General features: G+C 41.4%; 1 protein-coding gene across 11 annotated transcripts in view; it reads right to left on the reverse strand.

Moving 5' to 3' along the window:
• The window catches only part of kirrel3b (kirre like nephrin family adhesion molecule 3b), a 165,964-nt gene extending 142,221 nt beyond the window's left edge, over nucleotides 1-23,743 (reverse strand). For all 11 annotated transcript variants that reach the window (XM_063492878.1, XM_063492875.1, XM_063492874.1 and 8 more), the window contains exons 1-2: nucleotides 23,486-23,743; nucleotides 23,264-23,335 (exon numbers count right to left, since the gene is read on the reverse strand). In XM_063492878.1, coding sequence (XP_063348948.1) covers nucleotides 23,264-23,309 — 46 coding nt within the window. In that variant the 5' untranslated portion in view covers nucleotides 23,310-23,335; nucleotides 23,486-23,743. The remainder of the gene's footprint in view (nucleotides 1-23,263; nucleotides 23,336-23,485) is intronic.
• Nucleotides 23,744-24,219: the final 476 nt, after the last annotated feature.

Raw genomic sequence — 24,219 nt, forward strand, 5'->3', positions numbered from 1 at the left:
TTGAATCCCCCCCACCCCCACTCACCCACACACACACACAAACATGTACACCCACCCCCTAACCACACACACACACACACACATATGCAAAAGACCTAACATATTCCACCCACATCAGGCTTGCTGTCAAGGCATCTCCTTGTAATCGGTAAGACTTCTCGTTTTGCATTTTCCCCTGCATTGCTGATATTCAAATTATTATTCCTGTTGTTGTTAAATAAGCAGATGATGAAGAAAACATGAAACCGTACTTGCCTTGACTTACAGCAGTTAAGTTTAGATTTGACCACATAAAAATGAGTTTACACCTGTTTCATCTAAGAGACAAAAGCTTACAAGAAAACAGTGACGTGAATATATTAAAAAAAGAGTACATATTAGGATATAAAGGAAGAAATTCAGTTTCTAGATGGACACAGGGTCCAAGAGATGTTGTACCTTCCTGTCCAGTAATGTGGGCTTGCTAGGTGGATTAAAATAGGTCCTAAGCTGAGTGCTACAGATTGTCAGGATTTAGGGATTTGCTGGGGAGGGATTGATGGTAGTGCATGTAGATCGGGATGGAGATTGAGAGCAGATGGCTGTGATTTGGGCATGATTATCCAACCGATATTGTCACTGATCTCCATCATCCCGTTTCATTTTCTCGTGAAATGCAGCTCATCTCAAACAGAGATTCCAACTGCCCCAATCCCAGGCAATGGACTCTGTTAATGGGGAGGATTAAAGGTACCTCACTATTTGCAATGCCTCTGTTTCCTCTCCCGACCTGATGAAGTCTAACCTTGGCTCACGATCACCGCTTGTACAAACATTATGTAACATCTGATCTGCAAGTTTCTGAATTGGATTAAAGTAAGATTCTTTTTTTTATACCTCCTTCAAAATAGAGGCTTTGACACATGTGTTGCAGTGAAACCGCTGAAGCTGTAAAGATTTTGACTCACTGAGGTAGGTGAAACCAGAGCAGATCACAGAATTAGATCATAGGCATTCAGAGCAAAAAGGCATTCTGCTTCAGAGAATGGAACAGAGGCCAAAGCGGCTTGCCAAAGAAGGAAATTAATTTGAAGCTATAGCAAGTAGTGAGTGCTGGAAGGCAAACAATATTAATCTCAAACATGAGCATATGTCATCAGGGTGTTTCTTGGCACTGCGAAGTCCATTAACAGCCAGTTTCTATCAAGTGTGATGGTATGTCCAAAGCATAGGCCGCACTAAGGTCAACCAATCTTTCTCACATGGCATATTTAAAACAAGGTTAATCCTGGTGCTGTCTCTGCCTTATTGAGGGTGCACTAATCTGTGCGCTCCATTAAAAAGCCCCAGGAACGTTAGCTCGGAAGCCTGATGATTGAGAAAAACGCTTATTTTTTCTAAACATGCGTTCAAGCATACACTCAAGCCCCTCCCGCTTACACCTGTGCTTATAACCTGTCAATGTTTCAGCCTTTGGGGAAACAAACATTGTTGACTTTTGACTTTCATTCTTCACGGTCAACATCCCAAAGGCATTGAGTGTTACTGCAAGTCAAACTTCCACAGAGCAAAAAGAAAACAGCCACTTCCATTCATGCTAATCTTTTTTGTTTTTTAATGGTAGGGATCTAAGGTAACTTTGTCAACCAACAAATATATATCAAAATAAAATACAGACACAATATTAAACCATGCCACCTTTGTTTGCGGTCCCACTTAAATGAAGTAGTGCTGATTCAGTGACACTTCATCTGACTTTTGATTCTTTCCCAATTTTTTGTGATAGGGCGCTCTGCGAATAAGACTGTTGGCATAATTTACACCAGAACAGGGTGTGAGTGTGAATCCCACTACAACAACCTATTAACGAACCCTCACATTGATATCAGTGCCTTGCCTGTGTGATGGAAGCTGTCATGTATGTGTATATGTGTATGTGTGGGTGTTGGGGCCGACATACAAGACCCAGGGCGTATGACAAACATAGGAGCACTAAATCTGGAGTCTGCCGCACCATCAGTAATGAGAGTGAGGAGACACTATGGGGCAAGACTACAACCCCCTGACCTCTTCTTCTTCTCTCCATTCAGTGCATTACTGCCACTTTGTCACTTCAGTCACACAAAAATTGAGTGCGTGGGTTCAGAGTAAGAGTTGTGCCATTGCTACCAACTGTCTCCAGTTGTTGAAGCTTGCTTTTGTCTTCGTGTTTTTTTTTTCTTTTCTATTGCTTCCTTTCAGCCATTCAGCTGGGAAAAAAAAGAAAAAAGTTTGTATAGTTGTGTTGACTTCAATGTCACTTTGTCAGAGAACTGTTTAGCTACTTGTCGGCGCAGATTATTTCTAATGCTTCAGCCAACTGTTTCAATGTCAGCACATTCAGTAAACAACATGAATCATTTTCTGCAAATATACAATTTTCAGAAAGCATTATAAGGTCTTAAATCTCAAATCTCTTTTGTTCTTTAGATTAAGTGGACCCACATAGTGTATGTTTAGATTTTCTGGTGAGAAAATAGAACAAGAGTACTGAAGCATCTGTTTTAATGAGTTATAAGAAAGTCAGAGACTTCTCTTGTATCATTGAAATTCAGATTTTTAAAAAACCTGGGCATAAGAAGAAAAAAAAGGAAAGAAGAACAGACTGGCTTTGCTATGTGCACCACATACTAGAAGAGTGTTTACTAATGCTAATGAGACATTTTAAGCAGAGGTTAACATTCCTTTTCACTGAAGGCTACTCTACTCCTAAGTATGATGGGGAATGGCATGGAGGGACACTGATATTAAAGCTTCAGACTGTTTTTGTTTTCAACCTTGGGAAGGTTTCTAACTCCGTGCTATAGGAATAGAAGCATTATGCTAATGAGAGCTTGCCCTGTGAAGAATACATTTGCTGTTGGAAAACATTTTGGCTTCCGCCTTGGGAGCTAATTGAGTACTCTGACAATGCAGTGCTTGGCTGGTTCATGTACACACAGGGGTGGAAAATTCAATTTCGCAGCAGGTTCAGAGCACTCTGCAAGAAGAAGCAAAAGAAAAAGTGGTGCCTGGATTAAAGAGTCTGAGCTGGCTCCGTGGCTCTGTGTCTGGCTCAGTGGGTATACTCTTTTCATTGCACCGTTGTGTTTTATTGTTTTATTGACCAGCTGACAGTGAGACTGAACATGTAAATATACATTAAAGTGCTTGGCAAAGGTCTTTTAAAAAACTCATTTTGGCTTGCCACATTAGCATAACTGTGAATTTATTATAAATATGCAAAAATGTAAGTAAGTTAGTTTAGACCTCTTTTGTTATTATGGAGGATGCAGGCAGCGATCAGTCTAATGTGGTAAATGGACCAGCAAAAATGTTCTACTGTCTATATAGTGAACAGTTGGAATTCTATCACAGCATTTTAAGAAAATTTGCAATAATGATATTTCTGACTATACAGAATAAAAAATATTGAACATTTTATTGATGCTTGCAGCTTGCAGGCTGTCATTAATGACAGACTGCCTAATTTGAACAGGGAATCAAAAGCTGCCAGCAGCAGTGCCAGTATTATAGTGCAATAGTAGTGACATGGCAGTATATCCAGTAACACAGTTTAATTTAAATGTAAGCACAAAATTGGCAAAGGTAGTGTTCTCCTTGGAAATGTACAAGCACAAAATCACAGCTTAACACTGTAGCTTAACAAAAACCAAACTGGCTCTTCAGGAGCCTGCATAATACTGTCACATAACAAAAATAAAAAAATATTTGATACCTGGGATGTTTTATCTTGGGTGGAGCTTACTGCTTAAAACTCTTGTTTCCCCACTATTTCATTTTAGTCATTTCCAATTAATTGGAGTGCAGCTAGCAAGTGCTCCACCGGTTCAGTTTGCACATCACCAGCTGCTAGCATCTCCTTCATCGTAGCCTTATTGTTCCATGTACTAGGGAAAATAAATAGCAATATCATCCTGCCGTGACATTTTTATATCACATAAAAATTGATACCAGTATTATCACGGACAATATGATATGCCGCTGCCCTGCTATACAGATGGATATTAACACCTTTTTGCCTCAGATGAAACAACAGTGTGATTTTTCTGCAGAGTCCTGTCTCTTCATTCGAAAGAACACTGTAAAGCTCAACAGCCACTGGCAAAACTTGTGTTTTTGGTGTCCCCTGGATACTTTTTCAACCTCAGGCCAAAAGTGTAACACGGAAAGACAACAGACGGCATAATCCAACAGTGAAAAAGAATCAGATATGATCAGAACATTTATATGGGGTCTACATACTGTGTGGTCCATACTATACTGTGTGATATTACCAGAGTTGGCAAAAGTACAGACATTCCGTACAAATACTACCATTAAAAGATAAAAGTTGAAAAGTTGATTTAACATCTTTACTCAAGTAAAAGTAAAAAAGTGCAGGTTCTGAAATGTACTCAAAGTAAGAACGCAGCTCTTTGGAGGCTGTTTCTATTTTTGTGCAAAGTTAACTGAACCGTGTGCTTTATTAACAAAATAACAAAATAATATCAGTAGATTGGAATACAAACTTTAACTCTACTGTTTTTATTCTAATTATACTCAGCTTGAATCTGAAGAAAAAGAAAATAAAAATAGCTCTATTTTATGTTGCCTACATTTTTGAGGACGACTTTGCATCTAGACAGGAAAATGAGTACAGTCAGGGGTAAAAGTCGCATTGGAGGTGGGGGAGCCCTAAAACTGGTTGTAATAGCTCAGTGTGGGGAAACATAACTCACAATAATTTATATTGAGAGCTCCAATAGATTTTCTTAGTGTACAGGCTGTGATCAGCTGACCTGCTGCTCTTTGGGGATGGGCACAACTGAACTCAACATGATGTCAGCAGATGTTTCATTAGTCGTCCTGGCTGATTTCCATCCTCTGCACTGACAGTCGATGGATCTCAGAATCATCAACTAAAAGTCATATGAATCTCTGCTACCCTTTTTGTATCTTTAGTCTGACCATGAAACCACAGCCACTGTGCGCCAGTCACACACTATTCTTTACTGTAAATCCATCACACCAGCTAACCTGTTTATCCTGCACTAAACTGCAGACCATTTTCCTGCAGCCTTTAAATAACACAATTAGTCTACCTCAGCTTGACTTGCATGTTTCAAAATATGAAAAAACTTAATGTCACATGTACAGACCCATGATCTAACTTACAAACATGACGGCTTACATGTAAGTTTTAAATGAGCAGTCATTACCTTTAAATACAACCTCTCTTCTTCCTCTCCTGACCCCTTTCTTATCTTTCTCCATCTGTGAGTGAAGTTAGCTCTTTCTTTTCTCTCCCTGTGAAGTACAGCAGCTGGACGTTTAGCTAGCAACACGCTGTGAGACACTTGAAAAAAATGTTAATCCGTCTATGCTAGCTCCTCTTCAGTAGGGCTAGCTAGATGGCTAGATGCTGAAATACTTGTAGACACCTGCAGTCGTTCCGTCATTGTGTCAAAAAGGCAAAAACAAACAAACACAGTTTCCACTTTTAACCCCTGGCTTTTGCACACGTCATTTCTTTTTATGCGACATCCCCCGGTGAATAATAAACGAACACCACCGCCTTTCATGTGTTTCGGTTTAGGCTCAAATTTTGATGTTTGGTGTTTGGAGGCTCGCAGTGATAGTACTTTAAAGCTAAAGTAACGAGCCTGTTTTGAAAATTAAGAAGTACAAAGTAAGGATATTTGTTTAAATGTAGGGGGTAAAAGTAAAAAGTATTCAGGAAAAAAGTAAAGTAAGGTACAGATTCCTGAAAATGGCACTTACGTACAGTAACGAACTTCGTTGTACTTCGTTACTTCCCACCTCTGGATATTAAAGTCTCTACAGGCCAAAATTACAATTTCTAAAAAGCAAAACACACTGTTTAAATGGTCACTTCTTTTCATTTCAGCAAATACCGTTAAATATGTTTTATTATTACATTTTTATTTTATTTTATTAGTTTCTTTATAAGGCAACCATACACATTATATATACATTTAACACAATGACTAATTAACAAACAAATGAAGCCTGCAAAAAACAAGAAAAATACAAACAAGCAAGCAAACAAACAAACAAAAACCTATTTAAAGAGCTACTAATTTGAACGCTCTTGAAGTGTAATGGAAGTCTTAATTAAAGCCTTTTTAAGGCCAGCACATTGAAAGGCTCCTAATTAGGCTTGTATATGTTAAAACAAGTCTCAGTTGTGAGACAAATACACATACACATTATCTGCTTGACTGAAGTAATCAACCTTTGTCGATTAGATCGAGGTTACGTCACGATAAACACAAAGTCAAAAACAAATAAACAGGGGTCTTTACAATCCAGCTTCCTGGACTTAAATTAAACCCTTGTCCAGGGATGTCAAACCCACTCAAAATATCCACTTTGATCTTAAGTGTGCTGGACAAGTGAAACTCGCTTTCTGTCAGTGTAAAGACTTTTAACAGCATATGTAATCCCAGAGATATCTTCATATAAATTAAAGAAGCACGGCTATGGAGGAGGTCATTATTAGCAGGAAAGGCTGTAAAACTTATAAAAAAATGCAGTTAATCCAAAAACGTATGCCCTCCTTCATAGGGCCCTATTGAAGTCTTTGCTAGGCCGATTCTGGCCCCCAGGCCTTATGTTTGACAACCCTCCCTTAGTCTTTGACTGGAAGAAGAGTTCAAATATCTCCACCAGAAAAAAAGTTTTTGATCCAAGATTAGGCACAATCCTCATCTTAGAAACTAAGTTCAAGTTTTTGTCACAGTGACCCTGAAATCCTGTCTGCGCTTGTATGATCCTATCCAAATATGTATTGCAAGTGGCAGAGGACCTCAGCTGGTGCTACTAGCTCAGACCTTGACCCGGCCACAGCACTGGGGTCAGCTCCAGTCATAGAGGATTGCCCTTTATGCCTGTCTTGCTGATACAGCGCACAGACAGACGGTACAATGAAGTGTCAGTGCATGGCCCCAAGAAAACTGGGGACAAATCAACAGAGATGAACTGGCCTCTCACACAGCCATCAGAAACACACCCACACATTCACTGTGAAGTATTCACTGTGACACCGTTTTCATCAGGTTGCTACATTTTACAAATGAAGCCATACTGAATAGATAAATCAAATATCAATAGATAGATATACAGATGAAAATGAATGAATGAAATACGTGTATATTTCTTCTATTTTTATGCCAGAGTTTCAATTCCTTTAAAAAATGTCAAGACAGTAAAGAAAGTTGCAGAGAAGAGGATGCTGTAAAAAAAAGGGGGGAAAAAAGCAAGTGCACTTTGAAGGTAGAGTTACAACACTTTTGGGACAGACTGCAGATTTCTTATTGTCATAAACATCGACATGCCCCTTGATCAAAGGCACACACTGCCCCCATTGTTTGAACCGCAGATGCAGGGGGAAGAAAAATACTTCCTGCAGTGCTCCTGAATACAGAGAAATCTATTTGTTTCAATTCCCTTTGAAAGAAACACAGCTGAATCAAGTTCTTGTCTGACAAATTAAAATCTGTGCACAGACCAAAGTGTTGCTTTGTGCTCATTGATTATGGGGCCCACAGTCAAAAGCCATATTTTCTCACAAAGGTAGTTTTCTTGTTTCTTGTTTGATGGAATACTTTGAACCTATTAACTGTGTTGTTTTGCTCTACCATTGTAATTACTCGCAAAGCTAAGCCCGGGTTTAAATTTGCATTACAATGTAGCAAAAGCACACTCAGAACTACACTTCCAGAGTTCTATGCAAGATAGCAGAGAAATTAGCTTGTAGGCATCGCAGTGCTAGGCTGAACTCAGTTTCTCGCTAAATGACTCTTAATTCAGAGAGGCCTTTTCTCGCTTTGAATACCTAGCAATTAGCATTAAATGCTAGAGGTGCTATAGATTGTGCTTTGGTATAGCACTGTAGACTGTAGAGCCTCTGGAAGAAAGGACGATTAATGTTAATTTCAGTACGGGGGTGGCGAGTCGTGGGAGGATGAAGTTGAGATGCATAGCATTTACTTAGTGAGAAGTACCTACCACATAACTAGTTATAGAGGTAGAATACCTCTATAACATAGATACCTGTCTAGTTATAGAGGTATAACTAGATAGTTGTAAGGTATTCTTGCTCTATAGCTAGGTATCTATCACACATCTAGTTATAGTGGAAGAATACGCCATAACTCATTTTCACCTTATAGAAATAGAAGTCCAATAGAAAATATTTCACTTTAAGCCTTTGGTATTGTTGCGGATGCTGCCCTTCTGCGAAATACCGACAGGTCTGTGGTCACTGTGGGAGAGAGAGACTGATTGAATGAGATAGAAAGCAAATATAGGGCACCTCAGAGCAGCCAGGGTCCTCTGAACAAAAAAACAAGTTCATCTTTTAGTCTGGTGGATGACAGGGTGATGTGGTATGGTACTCTGCCCGTTCTTTTAGATGGTTCAAAAGTCCTTGGCATTTCTGCAGTAGTAACAAACAAGCCGAGCCTGCACGTGGGCTGATGTATGGTATGTTCATGTTACAAAAAGTTCCTATAGATCCATGCATTCGAAGCTGAAACTTGCAGCTCGTGCCCCAGTTTTCTACTGCTTGTCTGAAAGCAAACTCAATGCAGAAAGGGAGACAAATGTAAAGTCAGTTTTCCTTATACTGTTCTCACTTCCCCTTAAGACATAGTACTCTGCCATCAGTCATCTATTTGCTTCACTGTCACACAGGCATATGTTAGAGTTGTCCTGTCATGTTGCATTTTGTGAACTTTAAGATGGACCTGACCTGCTTTATGTCGCCGCGGGGTGAGGAAGCTGCAGGATGGCATGATGGGATGTGGGCTGGTGTGCAGTGTCCCAGCATGAGTCTCTGGGGCCAGGTATAAGTAAGTGCACACGTGATATGCAGTCATGTTAATACTTGCATGTTTCTATTTATTTCTTTATTTCTCTGTTGTCATCCTGTGCTTCCCTAGCATGCTCTGGTTCAGTTTCCCAACTCTCACTCCAACCGTGTGACTTAATCAGTCTGACAGACTCTGGGTGCCTGGGGAAAGTCTCTCTCTCTCTGCAGTCCCCTTTCTCCTCAAGTTTACGCGCTCTGTGACAAACTCATTCTGGCACCTTTCGAAATGCAGTGCTCTCTGTTGGACGGCCCTCCATGGTCTCTTCACACACACACACACACACACACACACACACACACACACACACACACACACACACACACACACACACACACACACACACACACACACACACACACACTAAGCCTAAGTGCAAAACCTCTCTAGAGTACACGCCATACACAAAGCATTCATAGATGCACACAGGTAGAAGGGGGAACACACAAACACAAGGCCGTACAAACACATAAATACACAAAGAATGTAGCTAAGAAGTGGGACGTACATTATTCCCAAGGCACTCATATTACATCTCACACCCCTCTCCCATAAAAGCCCTCCTCATTCCTGCGTAAGTGCTTCTGAAAGCCGCTAGCTTGCATAGAGAAGTAGCAGTTCCTATTACTGTTTTACTGTTATTGAGTGACATTCTTAATTAGTTTTAATGAGAGTCTCGTGGTGTCTGACCTCTCGTGTGTTTTTTTTAAAAGCAATGGGATTCTATGTCCACCATGCAGGCAAACCTTGGCTGAAGTCCAGCACATTCTGGCTAACAAAGTGGACAAGGGAAAAAAAAAACACAATACAAAAACTTTAGCTCGTGGTTAAGGATGTCCCTGCAGGGCTCAAATGCTTTACTGTTTAATTCAGCATCATAACAACACCCCATAGCATCAACGCTCTACTCAAAGAAGAAGAAGAAAAGACAAAAGAAGAAAAAAAAATTATTATTTTTGGGAAAAGCTAAATGATCTTCCTCCGCCTCTCATCTTTTGGGACCTCTTTAAACTTGGACAGCACATATTTTCTCAATGGCTACAAAAAACACTGTTGACAAAGCTTGTGATGGCTTTTCAAAAATCAAAACCTAAGCTATGAAAGTAAAGAAGAGGGTGCAGGCAGGGTGGAGCGGCTGGAGACAAGTGTCAGGGGGGATTTGTGACAGAACGATAGTAGCAAGAGTGAAAGGGAAGATTTACATGATGATAGTGAGACCTGCTATGATATATGGTTTTGAGACGGTGGTGCTGACAAAGAGACAGGAGCCCGAGCTGGTGGTGCCAGAGCTGAAAATGCTAGGATTTTCTTTGGGAGCGAACAGGAAGGACAAGATTTGGAACAAGTGTATCAGAGGGACAGCTCAGGCTGTGTTGTTTGAAGATAAAGTTAGGGAGGCAAGGTTGAGATGGTATGGACATGGGCAGAGGAGGGATAGTGGATATAGGACATAGGATGTTAAAGATGGAGGTTCCAGGCAGGAGGAAAAGAGGAAGACCACAGAGAAGATACATGGATGTAACGAAGGAGGACGTGCAGATGGTTGGAGTGACAGAACAGGATATTAGGGATAGAATGAGATGGTGGCAGGTGACTGCTGAAGGTGAGCAGCTGAAAGAAGGAAAAATGTATACGCACCTTTGTCATAGCAAATGAAAATAATATAAAAAAAAATAAAGGGTGTCTTTAAGAGGACTTAATCTAGTGCTGCAGGGGAATATAAACCACTCAATTACAATGAAAGAACAAAACAGGTATTTGCAAAGGCAAACCTGTGTGATTGACCCAAACTCTTCATGGGGCAAATTATTAAGGTCTGCTTCAATTACCTTTATTCTATCAAGCTTATCTGACTCTAATTCCTGTCCTTTGTTCCAGTTAACATCTCCATCTTGCCAAGGCAGGAGCTTTCATCCTGTCAAAATAAGTGTAATTACACTAATTGTGCACCTGACAGATCACATCCTCATGGGGTTACTGAAAATTTTGGAGTCCTTTAGCAATTTTTAGTTTGGTTCATTTTACTTATTTGTGCAATTTGCCTCTTTATTTTTTTATTTTTTTCAGACAGAATGGAGTGGTCTTGAAAGTGGACCCTCTCTGACCTGCCTTTCTTTCAAAGGTCTCTATGTGCAACAGCTTTCATACTGATGGTACCTGACAAACGTTTCCCCTGACATACCTCCCATCTCTTGTCGTTCTCTTCCACATGCCTAAGCTTTTTAATGACAAAGGCTTCCAGGCTTTCTCTGGCTTGGCTGAATTGGTGGAGCAAGGGTCCTACAGAGCAGAAAAATCAGCAGCAAAACAAGACGAAAGGGACGAGAAATGCAATGCAGAGAGGCAGATTTTGAGGAGTCTGATAAGGGACATTTTAGGTCTGCTCAGGATTCTCTCATTATTCTCCATTTTGAAAGGAAGCAATAATGAGAACAAAACATTTCCTATCTTTCAAAGTGGCAATTTGCCCATTTAATGCCTGTGCTATGTAGGCCTGACATCCTTTCATCCTCTCTCTTTGCACTAATTTCATTCTTTTTTCCTTTTATTTCTTGGCTGATAATTCTCACTTTATTTCCATTAAGCTTTGTTTGTTCACAGCGATCTGTTGCTGTAATTTATTAGAGCTGTCAGCTTAAATGATGTGGCATGCCGACACGGCCCAGCAAATAGTGGCTCCCCCTTTCCTTTTCTCCTTTTATGGAAAGCCGCCCTAGTTTTTCCCCTTTTTTTCTTGTTTTTTTTTTTCTTTCATGGAGGAAGAGAGAAACATTACAATTAAGGTGGTGACATCGACCCACTGGTGACCATGCTCTGGGACCAGATGTCCTGTCAGAGAAATGCTGGCCGTCACCTCGAGGGAGCTCTGGGTTGAAATCTGGTTCATGTCTCAGTGGGGGAACTCTACAGATCCTGTTCCTTCATTAATTCAAGAATAACTCATTTAAGTTGTAGTCTCTGTTTTCCTTTCTTTTTATGTTGCTGGCATTGTTCAAATCGACTCGATAACGGCATAATACTGAAAGTCACTTGCAAATTCTCACGAAGGAAAACTTCAAGACCTCTTGGCCTGAAAATTCTGCATTACCTATTGAGCCAAGTTTAAACTGAAAGAAATGATCCTTTCAGAAAAGCAGTCATTTGCTGTGCCTTTTAAATTGAGTCAAGATTGTTTCATTTATTTATTTATTTACCACCACCCCTACCACCACCCCATACACACATATACGCACACACACACTTCCTTAAGCCCCGGTTGTTTGACAGATGCCCGGCTATCAATGCTGCATGAAGTACATGTCATTTTCCTCACAGGAGGCCTTAAAGGAAATGCGATCACAACGAGACCCCACAATCTACACTGTTTCATTTTCAAGCCCGGGATACTGCCTTTCTCTCTTATTTCGTCCTGTACTTCTTTTGTACGAGGCAGCTGCTGTTTTTTGAGATGAAAGACTGTTTGGCAGTCTTCAAAGAGTCACAGAACTCTAAAAGTCACTTGTGCAGCAGCGCTGTTCATTCTCCATTTTATATCCAATATGGAGGTGATGATCAAAAGGATCTGAGCTGAGGGAGAAGCTAAAAGATGTCTGCTTTGGAGTAAACAACAGCAATATCAATCCCCAGACCCACATGGGGCTCTGGTTTAAGGACTGTCCTTTAGCTAATGCCAGACACAAGTATTACTATTTCTGTATTTGAAAGAAAACTGTTATGAAAAAAAAAATGATTTAATAAGGAACAAGAGTGAGAGGAACTGATTGTTTTGAAATAAATAAATGCGTTCTAATGCAACACGTATATTAAGCAGCCTACTGCACCGATACTAAACATCTCATCTCATTTAGTGGAGGAATGTAAAATCATTAGGAGTCTGCTCATGAAGACTGACAGCAAAATCCAAACCATTAACTCTTCCCTCAGTGTGGAGCACACCCATCTGGAAGAGAGTCTTTGGGCTGCAGGAGATCCAACATATATTTATGAGAGAGCTTCTCCATGTTTCAAATGAGGCTGTGTTGCAGTTGTGCAGCTGGTCTGAGCAAATTGCATCTTTTTTAATGAAAGCTGCATTAATAATACATACTAGTAACCTGCGGAAAGTTTTGGGGCCATGCACTGGAGGTGATGGGGAGGGGGCTTGGTTGAGAACTCTGAACATCCAACTGTGTGCTGCCACGATCATCCTTAGATGCTCTGCTGCATTTTTAATGTCCTGCTGTGCCACTGTCACACAGGCTTGGGACAGGGGCAATGACTCCTCTCAACCAGATCATAGTGGGACATGAGCTAAAAAGTCACATAAGGGTATTCAGAAAAAGAATAATCACTTAAATGACTGTGCCACTTTGCACAACGCAAACAGTACGGTATCCTTTGAAAACAAACATTTGGAAGTAGTCTGAACCAAAGCTGTTGAGACTAAGATAGGCAAACAATGCAAAGTAATAGAATTAGCATACAGCCAAAGTGAAAAATAATCACATTTGTGCTTGTTCGCACATATGCACAAATACTCTACTTAGACAACAAATGCGCTGGCATTAGGGATTAGGGCTGCAAGACACAGATATGTTTTAATTTCTGACAAGAAGGCCATTCCTTTAGAGATGGATTTATTTCCATTTTTTATGGCTTTGTTGTTCTGTCGTCTCCTCTCGTTTCCTTTCCTAAGGACTAGATATCTCTGTTTACCTTGGAAGGCATTGTGTTGTCATTACTATCATCTGGCTGCTATTAGATGGATAATGTTGCCTTAAAGCAGAGAGAATGTCCTCTAGTCATCCCAGAACAATACTGCTAAGAAGAAGAACAGGAATTTCACCTAAGTACAACTTTACCACTTCACCAATACTCCACAGCATGTTCGAAAAGTACTGTTACGTGTAAAGACAAGGAATTTTGAAATGTAGATTTCATATATCATGAAACCAAACACTGCCTTCGGGGATTCTACAAATCTCTGCAATGACACTTTTCCCCCCAGATGCCTCGTGGTTATCAGTGATGAAATGGGATCTAAATTGCAGCAGACCTGAGCACTGTACCTCTCTAAACTGGATACACCTATGATGATGACACTGTTGGGTAACCAGGGTGCCAGCATCTGACAGTCCATTTTATAGTGACTATCCGTAAGTCCTATTTCCTGCTCTTAAAGGAAGATGAGTTGACCATAGTGGACTTGCCTATTCGCCATACTATCTTGCCTGATGTCAGTTCTTTACAGGGTGCTGTCCACTCATCCGTCATTACATGGGCCTTTCTGTAGTAACATTATCGCTTTAGATAAGGCTTCAATAAACTGCCATAGCTTTTAGGGCTCTCTCTCTTGCCACTCTAATCCAATCTATGATGTGGAGTCTGTCCATCATCATGCACCGCAAGGCATTTCCCGTGTCCCTGTGCTCTTGGTTGCACAGGAAATAATGGATGGCCTTGCCCTTGGTTCACGCCAAGGCCTTATGGTACCTCTTCAACTGTTTGTCTTCAGGTTGTCTTAAATGGATCTGCACTGTGGTATTTTGATTTGATTAAATCAGGTTTAAAAGGTTAGATATAGAGAGAGGGAAAGCATTTGCCGTTCCCAGTACTGTGAGCCAGTCCTCTGCCATTTAGCATTGGGCATTGGCCAAAGGAAAGTGGAAAACTGAAATGACTTCTGTGCTCCTTTGTGATTTGCGCTAATGTCCCCCAGGGATTGAGCAATGACCACTGTGAATTCCCCCAGGACGCCAGCCAGATTGAAACCCCTGCCAACAGATTTGAAAGGATAGCAAATCATTTAAACTCCCCAATGTGCATTAGCATTTTTTTTTTCATTGCCCAGGCCAGCCTCCACAATATTAAATTGCACTTGATAAAATAAAATAAAAATCAGAGAGTGCGACAAGAGCTCTTCAACCTCCAAATCAGCAAAGTGAATATTGGAGTGGCCACTAAAAATTAATTATACTTTAATTCACTTTGTTTACTCTATCAGGTTTCTGTCATCCACTCAAAGAACCCAGCAGAAAGAGAAAGGACTTAAGACAGAAGAGGAGCAAAGGCCTTAAGAGGTGTGCTGTCGCAGAGACCCACAGCAGTGGAAAATATATAAGGATTGCCTTTAGCTGATCCTGTCTGTGACACCAAATTATTGCCGCGTATAAAAATAGGACTAGTATTAAAGTGGGCAGAGTGAATCCTAGCAGTGCCATGTAAAAAAAAAAACACCAAAAGCACAGGCTAAAATCAATAGAGGCGTTTTTTGTTCGTTTTCTTTATATTAGGATATATTAATATTTGAGAATCAATACAAACCTTTATTTATAAAGTATAAAGGTCTTCTTAACTATTATTGTGCTCAGCCAACCAGATAATGCAAATGAGGTAACAAAATATATGCCTGAGTGTGTTTGCATATGAGTATTATGACAGATGAAGCTTTGCTGTGTAATCCACTGTTTAAGGTGCAATCAAAAGGTCTCATTGGGATTCCACATAATGTTGCATATTATACGTATTTTTTTCGACCACTTCAGCACATTTGTGATTTTCATCACAGAGGAGCAGCACTACACTGAACCCCATGATCTCTGATACAAATTCAAGTTTAAGGGTCACCACTGTAACACAGTGTTGCATGGTGCCTTCACACGCCATAAGCATGGGAGGAGAACTTGAAGCAACATATTGCTGCATAGGGTCATAGGGTCAAATATAGCCCCAAATGGATGGGGGCTATATTTAAATTTGACATATTTGCTTTATAAATGCGCAATCACAAAAGTTGCACTTCATAAAAGTGTCTCATGAGACCAACAGACCAATAGAGGGATGGTGTTTTACCATCTCAAAAACTCTCTCACACACACACAGGCTGTCGTCAACTGCTCTTGCTTTCACAGAAACCAAAAGATAAATAGAAATGAAAGAAGATGGCACAGTGCCAACACCGAGGGGTTCTAAAAGAGTTTGGGAAAAGGGAGGGTATGCTAACACTGAGATCCCCACTAGTGAACAGTCCTTTCTTCCCAATTGCTTAATTGTTTTAGTGGGACAGGCAGGTGGCTCAAAGCCCCATTTGGCATCTGGTAAAAAAAAAGAAAAGAAAAGAAAAAAAAGCTCATCTACATCATGTATGAAAGTATTGGGGTGGATGCCAGCATTAAACATGCACCCACCCCACCCCACTCCTAGGCCCCAACACCCACTAGTAGATTTCAAAAGTTTGGCTTGGCTCAAGAGCAAGTTTGTGCTGCTATTGTGTGAGATGTGCTTTGCTGAATAAAACATCTCTGGGTATCAGTGGCAGATCAAATAGCTTTTCAAAAAGCCATGCCTCTCACCACTGGTGCCTGGTACCACAGAGAGAACTGTTTTCCAACCCCGTTTAATAAATAGAAGCCACTGTGCCCATCCATTTAGCAACGTTGAGCACAATTTAGATGTATCTACGAAAATGGAAGCACACAAGTAGGGACGGCATCTCACTACGGAGGCTGTCCCACACAATGATGCTTTACAGCAGTTCCCGTGAGTGTTCTTTATTATATTGGGGTCCAGACACCTACAACAGCCTCAAGGTTTACTTACAAATTAAAGTACTGTACATTACTATCCATTGCCAGTTTTTAAAACATGCGCAGCAGTTGTAATGCCAGGCAGACACATCAACATCAACATTCACCCACAGGTGAGAAGCTTCTCTCTTCCTTAGATAGAGCCTGTACACGTTAAAAGGCTGATTTGCATTTATATTGCCATTCAGGGCTTGCAGCTGTAATTGCAGGAGCACAGTAAAAGTGCGCTTATGTACTCACATGTATACACAGGCGGACACAGAATGCATGTGAAGTGTCCGGTATGAAAACCTTTTCCTTGAGTCCATTGTTATGAATCTTTGGCATGAGAATGTCGGAACGGCTACAAGGAGAAAGAGATAGGGAACAAACGGGAGAGAGGGGAGGAGGGCGAGTTCACCCGAGTGTAATATTGGGCTGTCCCAGAAACTTCCAGCCAAACACTAGGAAGTTGTTATCGGATCAGCAACCCAATTCCTCAAGTGACTGCTGTGCTGAAGCGTCACATGCATCTTCTGGGCCCCTTCCAAGCACAGCCTTTCACCATAAAATCGATGTATTGCTAGGCTGGTTTGCTAACAAATTCCCTGAGCAGTAAAACAACACAGGTAGCAGTACTGTGCTGCATCATGCTTGCATGCAATTTAATTAAACTTGGAGGTGAAGATTTGCAGAGATAGCACCACCCTAAGGAAAAATGGGCCAGAAATGTTAGGCCAAGACAGTCAACTATTTAAAAATAAAAAATAATCTTGTGTGACTAACACTCAAAATGAGGAATGCTCGGATTTTTAGCAAAATCCAATCCTGTGCCCACCCGATCATAATATCAAAGCAGCAATCTGTCATTTTCTTCAGATTCAAACTGCAACAGAGACAACAATGCATGCACTTTGTTGATGTTGCAAACTAACTGTGAACTAACTAAACTGCTCAGTTGCCAGTAACAAAATGACAAGATTGAGTTAATAATTTCTTATTACTAATGTACTGGACGCAGGTTTAACTGCCTTAAATGTGTTGTTCGATCAAACTCCTTTCTACAAGTGGATGTCTGTGAGAACAAAAGGATGATCTGGAAAATGACTAAATGATAATCTCAAAGCCTTGTGGTCTTTTCTTATCTATTAAGTCATGCTCAGTGGTTTAATCCCAGGCATGCTAATGTTGAGAGTTTTAAAATACATACATACATATATTCTTTGTGCTCACATTATGAGTGAGATGATCGATTTTTTTTCTCAAATGAAATTTGTAGAGTAAATCTGCAGAACCATGATGGGAAGAAAACATAATTGACTGTGAATTATATATTAAGGTTAAATGTAGGCCAAAATAAACACTAATCACAGGCAGTCGTTCTGTGGGAATGTTTTAAACAAAAGACTTATTCATGCCTCAGGTCTGCAAAGCAGTATGCTGACAAGTTAGGAACAAACTGCTAATCCTTACATTGTCTGAACCCATCTAGCTATCAACAGCTATGTTCCGCAAGCAATTACAGATCCTAGCAGCAAGTTAAAAATATATCAAAACCACAGCTGGGAAAGACCCGGATTAAAGGAGGAAGGATACAGTCACGTTAAACCCATCAATATATTTCTTGAGGCCCAGTTATGCCAATGTTTACCCTCTCCAAGGAAAGATAACACAGTATGATCCAGCAGTGCTCTATATACAGCACCCCCACATCTGAACACACAGTCCTGTAGAGCCGCCTTAAAAAAAAAAAAAGCATAGCCTGTTGTTTCCTGTGCATTAAACTGCAATTTAGAAGCCGGTAATCCAACCCATAATCTGTCACCAAATAAAATCCTGACTGGGGTTAGAGAGGGCTTCCACATGCTTCTTCAGCATTAGTGAAGTATCGATATTGTGGTATTATTGCACTGGTCTATTTAAAAAAACTTCCACTATCCCTGTTCTCCGAGGATAAAGTCTCAGAGGGACGGAGACATGACAAGAAAGAGCAGAGTGAAGAAGTGCAGCTGCTAACCCTGACTTCACAGGTGACCCAGCGATCACAACAGCATCTGGTTGAATTACTTAACACTGCCGCCCAACAGACATGTAATCCGGGATAATGCCCTTTTGCTGAGTGCTCCAATCTGGATAAATTCATCCCAGAGGAATGGGATCCAGCAGCAGAGACTCGGAAAGAGAGGAGATGAGGGCCTTGGGGTTTTGATTGGTTGGTACTAAAGAAAACTGGGAAGAGCGTCTAGATAGATAATGAGGCCCAACAGTAAACAGCTTGATTTTGTTGACAGACTGACTGACGGCATGAGAGGAGCAGATCATTGCCTGGTTTTCCAAGAAGACTGAACTAATCATTTTCCCTTCCCTGGCTGACCTGAATCCTGGCAGACTGAAAATGAGGTTTTCATCCAGACCATAGTCACTGGATAAACGACACTTAGGTTTCACATTTTAATATTTGTGAACGTGTACGTCAATATAATATTATCTTCAAATATTTTTTTTTCATTTCTCTAGTCGAACAACAATCAACAAAACTCTGTTTTAATCTTTTTTCCCTCTTTCTTTCTTAGAAATAGCATCTCTCTTTAATGCCAGAAGTATTTCCTAACATTGAAGCATTACAAGTTCCAGCTGTCCAGCAGCAGCCTCTTAGATTATTTATTCATATGTTTACTTATTACCATAAATATCCAACAGGGCACTCGGCTCAGAGGGATTACAGTGGGCTTAATCTATCGTGGCATAGAAATGAGCAGGAGTCACAGTGGATGAGGTGACTTAAGCTGGCTAGCCTTAATGGGACATGCAACACAAACAAGGCAACAGACTGCATGCCACTGGGCTCCATCATGAACTGGTGACATCATCCGTCACTCACTACATTACTGTCACGGTTAGTGGAAAAGTCATATGACCTGGACAAGGCAAGGACGTGCTTGCGACTCGTACCATGCATTTTAGTAATCCTGTACCGTTTCAAAATACAGACAATGCTCACGACCATTACAGCCTGCGTTTGGGGGCTCTTGTTATATTTCCACTGAACATATGACTTCTAGAACAGCATGTTGGAAAATTTACGCCGTTTTTAGCATTCCAATAGAACTGGGGTAAAATAATTAATTACCTCTGAGTTATTATAGTCATAATCCATGCATTAGACAGCAGAGTGTGTTGCTTACAAATAACTATTCATAATAATGAGGCTGAAAATTGGTATTTCTGTTTGAGTAGTGTTGTGCAGAGTCATGAGCTGTATTTCTTCCCCTCTTTCCCTCCCCTCTCTGGAGAAGCAAGAGTGATTTCCCATCTATAAAAAATCCACATATCCAAACATGACATAGAAAAGACATTTAATTATACTTTGGTGGAGAAATATGTATCAAAGCCTGCCGCCCATGAAAAGCGGATTTAGAGTCGTCAGACAGCAGTTAATAGACAGTAGTAAATGAAATAGGGGGCTGTTGGGGGGGTACTAAGACGTGCTTTCCAGGACTAAGAAACGGCTTAGTCTGGCTTGGTGGCAAAATCAGGAGTTCCGACACCAGATATATTTAAGTGGTGGGAGATAATGAAGGTGACGGGGGTGGGCAGCAGATTTTAAGGAGATTTTAAGATTGGGATTTTCATTCCTGTGCAGCAGCAACACCCCTAGTGGCTAAAACCCACATTAAAGATACCCTAACAGAAGACAAAAGACTAGACACTTTGTATGTTGATGTCACATTGTGAAGAGAAAGGAAATTACATGAAAAAGGGCAGGGGAAATATAGGCAACGAGAGGGATAAAAAAAAAAAAAGGCTGTACACTTAGCAATGTTTAGTTTTTCTTTTGGTCATTTTCTTCAGAGTCTAGCACATTCAATAGGAGGAACTGTTCCTTTCCAACATATTCAGCTTTTGCCCTACACAGACAATCAATCACCCAAAGTAAGAGGGAAAAAATTCAAATAAACACAAGGAGTCAAAGAAGGACACTCAGTGAGTACATGACAGGGAAATGTGCCACTGCAAGGTGAGGAGTGAAATCGCAAACAGGCTGAAGAATGTGAGAGATGCTATATGGTGTATTAGACGGCAGGAGAAATGAGGAGGGGGGAGGTGGTATGAAGGGATGGACTAGGGCCTGGAAGAGTTTGGCCTGAGGTGAATGTGTTCCTGGAGACTGTCTCCCAGATTTCTGACTGGAGCTGTGTCATCTGTCACTGGCTGGAGAGGTGACAGCGAAAGAAAAGGTGCCCTAGATGCGATAACAGTGCAGTCAGGAATGAGAGCAGCTCACAACAGCTTTCCCTCTCTCCTTATTCTCCCCCTCTCCGTCTTGTTCGCTTTGGACCATTTACTTCTCAAAGTTGAGAGAGAGAGAGAGAAAAAAGGAAAAACTGCTCAGCGCCACTCGTTTTGGACTGACTCCTCTCTCTCTCTTGCTCTCTTTCTCGCTGTCTCACAGGATAGCTGCGTCGAAGTGTATGCCTGCAATGGCCACAACTCCCCACTGTCCCCCGTGTTCATAAAAACAAGATTGTTTTTCGCAGCTTTCTGCTGACACCGGCTCGACACATAAACAGAGCCGTAATTTGTACAACAACAGTAAGCTTCAGGGAAGCACTTTTTTCTCCCCAGAGGCATGAATAGAGAAGGTAGGCTGTTATCCCCCGTTTACCTGGCAGGGAAAGTGGTATTTTATATTATGGTAATAACCAACTGTGCTGAAATGCACAGCAATCCCATCTCATTCCAGTTCTAGCAATCGTCTCATTCCAATTGGTATATATGAGATTTGGTGCTAGTTGTTCCCCACAACTGGGGCTAAACCTGCGATGATGGGAATGAAAATGTTGAGATTTAGGAACAAAACAAAATGAGATCTTCTAATGTTCAGTATTGAATGTCTTCCACAGCTTTAGTTTTATCTATACTCTACACCAGCAAGACATGGAAATCAAGTACAGTCAGAATATACAGCTTAAGTCAACTGCAGATAAAATACTTAGCAGATGCATAACAAAGTGGAAGATACTAATGAACGATCATGTATTTCTGCATCACAATAAGCACAGATGGCACAGAAACACTTATGGAATCAGGGGAAAAGAATACAGCAAAGCAGCACAATCAGGAATAGCATCGTCTACGGTGTTTGATGGACCACAACTTTCCATTCCCAAAGCCAAGAGAGAGAAAGAGAGAGAGACAGCGCTTTCACTGCTCCAACTGCCCGTTGTTTCAATTTACACAACTAGCGCTACCGTATCCTGAGACATATGCTGTCGTGAAGAGCACAAACCATAAAGACGCTTCATCTGCAAAACCTCTACCCCCCTGTTAAAGCGTGAGAGAAGCCGAGAGGGGGCTTAATTGCTCCATCAGTCAGTTTCAAATAGGTCTGTTATGATATCATTATTTTCTATTTGCCTCTACATGAAAAATAAGTCAGCTGAAAAGAAATATAATCACAGCAAATTGCTGCGTTTGACGAGCAGTGCATTTTTTTTTCGCCCCCCTATGCTATAGACTATAAATCATAATGTGAAACAGCTGAATTCAGTGCAGAAGAAAATGATCTTGTTTACCAAGTTTCATTTACAGCTGCTGTTTTATCAGCATGTTACCAACTTTGAGCTGTCAGTTTCCACACAATGTGTCAACAAACTGAGATCTCAGAGGGTTTTTTTTGTATTGGGGTTTTTTGCAGTTTCTGAGCTGTGGTTTAAAAAATAAAATAAAATAAAAAGGTCACAATTACAACTTCCCGTGGGAAACAACTAAAGGCACACAGACAGGCATTTGTTCAGCCACTGCCTCTTTAGAATACAGCCCAATGTGACGGGGGTCAAACCACTGAAAAGAGGTGGTGAGTTATTGGCTCTTGCCCCGTGTAGTATAAACCAGCACGCTCATTAACGGGGAGGCATGATGCTGCAAACCTTCCAAGCCGAACTCTGACTGTCTGATTCAGCTCTGTGTGTCTCTGCGTCTCCCAGCGCCACAGAGGTGTTACACAGAGTCAGACTTGTGCACTACTTTACTCACTTCTATTGTTTTCCAAAGACAACCACCTGGTGGCAAGCAGGGGAAACAACTAATCCATCCTCATTCTGTCCACAAACAGTCTGTCTAGGAATAAAAATAACAACAGCAGATACTGTCCAAAGGGCTGGGGTTGCCAAGCTATCCACATGGGTCTGCCTTCTGAAGCACTTTACCGTTAACTTTCAACTCTCTCTACATTCTTTTCACCAAGACCCCCTCCTCCCTGTAGCTGAAGTCAATGTGGAAAGGGCTGTCAGTTCAAAACAATGTGACTCAGGAGTGAACGCTCGACTGAACTGGACTGGGTTTAGGGGGCTTTGTTTGTGTGTGTCTGCGTGTGTGACAGGAATAACAAGCCCGCATAGGAAGTATTTAACTTGTCTTGCCTGAACAGCTATGAGCAACTGATGGAGAAAAGTGCAAACTGCAACTATTTGCAGCTTCTCCTATTTATTTAACCCCCACTACAGTCATACAGACTTTGTTTTTTCCGTTCTTCTTCTTCTTTCTCTCTCTCGCTCTTAATTTTCTCCTTTCTCATTCTGCATCAGACATAACAGCGCACACGGGAGCGCTATATCAGAAACAGGTTTTTGTTTTTTTTTTAAAAAGGAAGAAAGAAAAGAACGCAGATGGCACAGCAACAAGCGCAAGAAAGACGTCGCAGCAGCAAGACATGGGTATAGAGACACAGTTCTCAGCCAGCCAGTCACACACAAACACACACACAGCAATCATGAGAACGAGAGACGTGATGAATTAGCAACTTTAACGTGAAAAAAAACTTACCATGTCCGGAGATCCACGGGAGCAGCAGAAGGACCCAGAGGATCATGACTGCGGAGTGGAGAGGGGCAAAACCTACGAAAAACAGTAGGCGAGTGTGAAATTGAAGTTGGCAGGCACAAACACATGCACGAGATGAGACAGTGCTCCTCTGTGCTGCTGGGGGGTGGTTGGGGGGGGGGGGGGGGGGGGATGCTACAGTCCCTCAGTGGAGTCTTGTTTTACCAGAGGAAAGCTGGTTGTCTGTCTTCTGTCCTCCTCTTCTTCTGGTCCTTCTTCTTCTCTCTCCCTCTCCTGTCTCTCTGTGTCTTTTCCCTCTGTGTGTCACTCTTGAGTGTAGCCGGTTGTCAGCTCTGCCTTTGCGCGCTCTCTTTGTGGTGTGAGCTTGTAGACTTTCTGTCTTCGCAGCTGACTCTGAGAATACACACTCGCTCACTCTGCCTCTGTCGCTCGCACGGTTTCTCTTTGCCCATCCATTCTGAGTGCCTTCAGCCCTCACTTGCCCGCTCTCTCTCTCTCTCTCTCTCTCTCGCTCTCTCTCTGTTGCTCTACCACAGCAGACCCTGTCAGGGGATAGAGCTCCACTACTAGACTCCTCCCTCCATCGCTCTCTCTCAGCCTGGCTGTCTGGGTGGCTGTGTGCCTGAGTGAGAGTCTGGGAGGCTTGGGTCTTCACTCTGGGAACCAGAGCTGCCATGGGAGAGGGTGCAGCTCCAATTAGAATGAGAATAGGAGGAGATCTCTGTAGCTACAAATTATGCAGACATTCACAAACAAAAACTGCACTTTCAGCCCCTCCTCCCTGTTAAGACCTTTGTCCTTTTGTACATCCCTTTTTTGGATTCTTTAGAAGTGGATTTTGGAATCTGTAAGCTTTTCTCGGTGAATGAATGAAGACCAGATTAACATTCACCACCAAAGCCGTATGATTCATTAGTATCCAGTTTTTATTAAAGGGG

The sequence above is a fragment of the Pelmatolapia mariae genome, linkage group LG14, assembly GCF_036321145.2.
Source record: "Pelmatolapia mariae isolate MD_Pm_ZW linkage group LG14, Pm_UMD_F_2, whole genome shotgun sequence".
In the NCBI taxonomy this organism is placed as follows: Eukaryota; Metazoa; Chordata; class Actinopteri; order Cichliformes; family Cichlidae; genus Pelmatolapia; species Pelmatolapia mariae.